This window comes from Oncorhynchus keta, unplaced genomic scaffold (genome assembly GCF_023373465.1).
Source record: "Oncorhynchus keta strain PuntledgeMale-10-30-2019 unplaced genomic scaffold, Oket_V2 Un_contig_17735_pilon_pilon, whole genome shotgun sequence".
NCBI lineage: Eukaryota > Metazoa > Chordata > Actinopteri > Salmoniformes > Salmonidae > Oncorhynchus > Oncorhynchus keta.
The window spans coordinates 60001-62697 of record NW_026280549.1 but is presented as its reverse complement, the minus strand read 5'-3'; the positions used below and the strand labels follow the sequence as shown (position 1 = coordinate 62697).

Genomic DNA, 2697 nt, shown 5'->3' with positions numbered 1-2697 from the left:
ATTGAGCCATGCTGTTGACCAGGACACTTAGGGCTCTACTGTTGACCAGGACCCATTGCCATGCTGTTGACCAGGACACATAGAGCCATGCTGTTGACCAGGACCCATTGAGCCATGCTGTTGACCAGGACACATAGGGCTCTACTGTTGACCAGGACCCATAGTGCTCTACTGTTGACCAGGACCCACAGAGCTCTACTGTTGACCAGGACACATAGAACTCTACTGTTGACCAGGACACATATAACTCTACTGTTGACCAGGACACTTAGAGCTCTACTGTTGACCAGGACACATAGAACTCTACTGTTGACCAGGACCCATAGAGCTTTACTGTTGACCAGGACACAGAACTCTACTGTTGACCAGGACACATAGAACTCTACTGTTGACCAGGACCCATTGAGTCATGCTGTTGACCAGGACCCATTGAGCCATGCTGTTGACCAGGACCCATAGAACTCTACTGTTGACCAGGACCCATTGAGCCATGCTGTTGACCAGGACCCATAGAGCTCTACTGTTGACCAGGACACATAGAACTCTACTGTTGACCAGGACCCATAGAACTCTACTGTTGACCAGGACACATATAACTCTACTGTTGACCAGGACACATAGAACTCCACTGTTGACCAGGACCCATTGAGCCAAGCTGTTGACCAGGACCCATAGAACTCTACTGTTGACCAGGACCCATTGAGCCATGCTGTTGACCAGGACCCATAGAACTCTACTGTTGACCAGGACCCATTGAGCCATGCTGTTGACCAGGACCCATAGAGCTCTACTGTTGACCAGGGCACATAGAGCTCTACTGTTGACCAGGGCACATAGAGCTCTACTGTTGACCAGGACCCATAGAGCTCTACTGTTGACCAGGACCCATAGAGCTCTACTGTTGACCAGGACCCATAGAGCTCTACTGTTGATCAGGACACATAGAGCTCTACTGTTGACCAGGACCCACAGAGCTCTACTGTTGACCAGGACCCACAGAGCTCTACTGTTGACCAGGACCCACAGAGCTCTACTGTTGACCAGGACCCACAGAGCTCTACTGTTGACCAGGACCCACAGAGCTCTACTGTTGACCAGGACCCACAGAGCTCTACTGTTGACCAGGATCCACAGATCTCTACTGTTGACCAGGACCCACAGAGCTCTACTGTTGACCAGGACCCATAGGGCTCTACTGTTGACCAGGACCCATTGAGCCATGCTGTTGACCAGGACCCATAGAGCTCTACTGTTGACCAGGACCCATAGAGCTCTACTGTTGACCAGGACCCATTGAGCCATGCTGTTGACCAGGACCTATAGAGCTCTACTGTTGACCAGGACCCATTGAGCTCTAAATATTTTAAGTCTGCCCACTAAGTCTGCCTAGTCGTTACCTCAATCGTTTTCTCTATAGTAGATGTATTGATGTGTAACAGGGACCAAAGCCTAGTTATTACCTCAACAGTTCTCTCTATAGTAGATGTATTGATGTGTAACAGGGACCAAAGCCTAGTTATTACCTCAACAGCTGTCTCTATTGTAGATGTATTGATGTGTAACAGGGACCAAAGCCTAGTTATTACCTCAACAGCTGTCTCTATAGTAGATGTATTGATGTGTAACAGGGACCAAAGCCTAGTTATTACCTCAACAGCTGTCTCTATAGTAGATGTATTGATGTGTAACAGGGACCAAAGCCTAGTTATTACCTCAACAGCTGTCTCTATAGTAGATGTATTGATGTGTAACAGGGACCAAAGCCTAGTTATTACCTCAACAGCTGTCTCTATATTAGATGTATTGATGTGTAACAGGGACCAAAGCCTAGTTATTACCTCAACAGCTGTCTCTATAGTAGATGTATTGATGTGTAACAGGGACCAAAGCCTAGTTATTACCTCAACAGCTGTCTCTATATTAGATGTATTGATGTGTAACTAGTTATTACCTCAACAGCTGTCTCTATAGTAGATGTATTGATGTGTAACAGGGACCAAAGCCTAGTTATTACCTCAACAGCTGTCTCTATAGTAGATGTATTGATGTGTAACAGGGACCAAAGCCTAGTTATTACCTCAACAGTTGTCTCTATAGTAGATGTATTGATGTGTAACAGGGACCAAAGCCTAGTTATTACCTCAACAGCTGTCTCTATATTAGATGTATTGATGTGTAACAGGGACCATAGCCAAGTTATTACCTCAACAGTTGTCTCTATTGTAGATGTATTGATGTGTAACAGGGACCAAAGCCTAGTTATTACCTCAACAGCTGTCTCTATATTAGATGTATTGATGTGTAACAGGGACCATAGCCTAGTTATTACCTCAACAGTTGTCTCTATAGTAGATGTATTGATGTGTAACATGGACCAAAGCCTAGTTATTACCTCAACAGTTGTCTCTATAGTAGATGTATTGATGTGTAACAGGGACCAAAGCCTAGTTATTACCTCAACAGTTGTCTCTATAGAAGATGTATTGATGTGTAACATGGACCAAAGCCTAGTTATTACCTCAACAGTTGACTCTATAGTAGATGTATTGATGTGTAACAGGGACCAAAGCCTAGTTATTACCTCAACAGTTGTCTCTATAGAAGATGTATTGATGTGTAACAGGGACCAAAGCCTAGTTATTACCTCAACAGCTGTCTCTATATTAGATGTATTGATGTGTAACAGGGACCATAGCC

General features: G+C 44.8%; 1 protein-coding gene across 18 annotated transcripts in view; it reads right to left on the bottom strand.

Moving 5' to 3' along the window:
• Positions 1–1328: 1328 nt before the first annotated feature.
• LOC127919868 (selection and upkeep of intraepithelial T-cells protein 5-like) overlaps positions 1329–2697 on the bottom strand; it is a 3296-nt gene continuing 1927 nt past the window's right edge. For 3 of the 18 annotated variants that reach the window (XR_008104307.1, XR_008104306.1, XM_052503718.1), the window contains exons 2-5: positions 2267–2329; positions 1952–2077; positions 1587–1901; positions 1329–1460 (exon numbers count right to left, since the gene is read on the bottom strand). Coding sequence is in view for 9 of the 18 variants with exons in the window: in XM_052503718.1 (XP_052359678.1) it covers positions 1377–1460; positions 1587–1901; positions 1952–2077; positions 2267–2329 (588 nt within the window). In the remaining 9 variants the exon portion in view is untranslated. Of the gene's footprint in view, positions 1461–1517; positions 1902–1951; positions 2078–2266; positions 2330–2697 lie in introns of those variants that run through there. The other 15 variants (XR_008104309.1, XR_008104308.1, XM_052503719.1 and 12 more) reach the window with 9 other exon arrangements.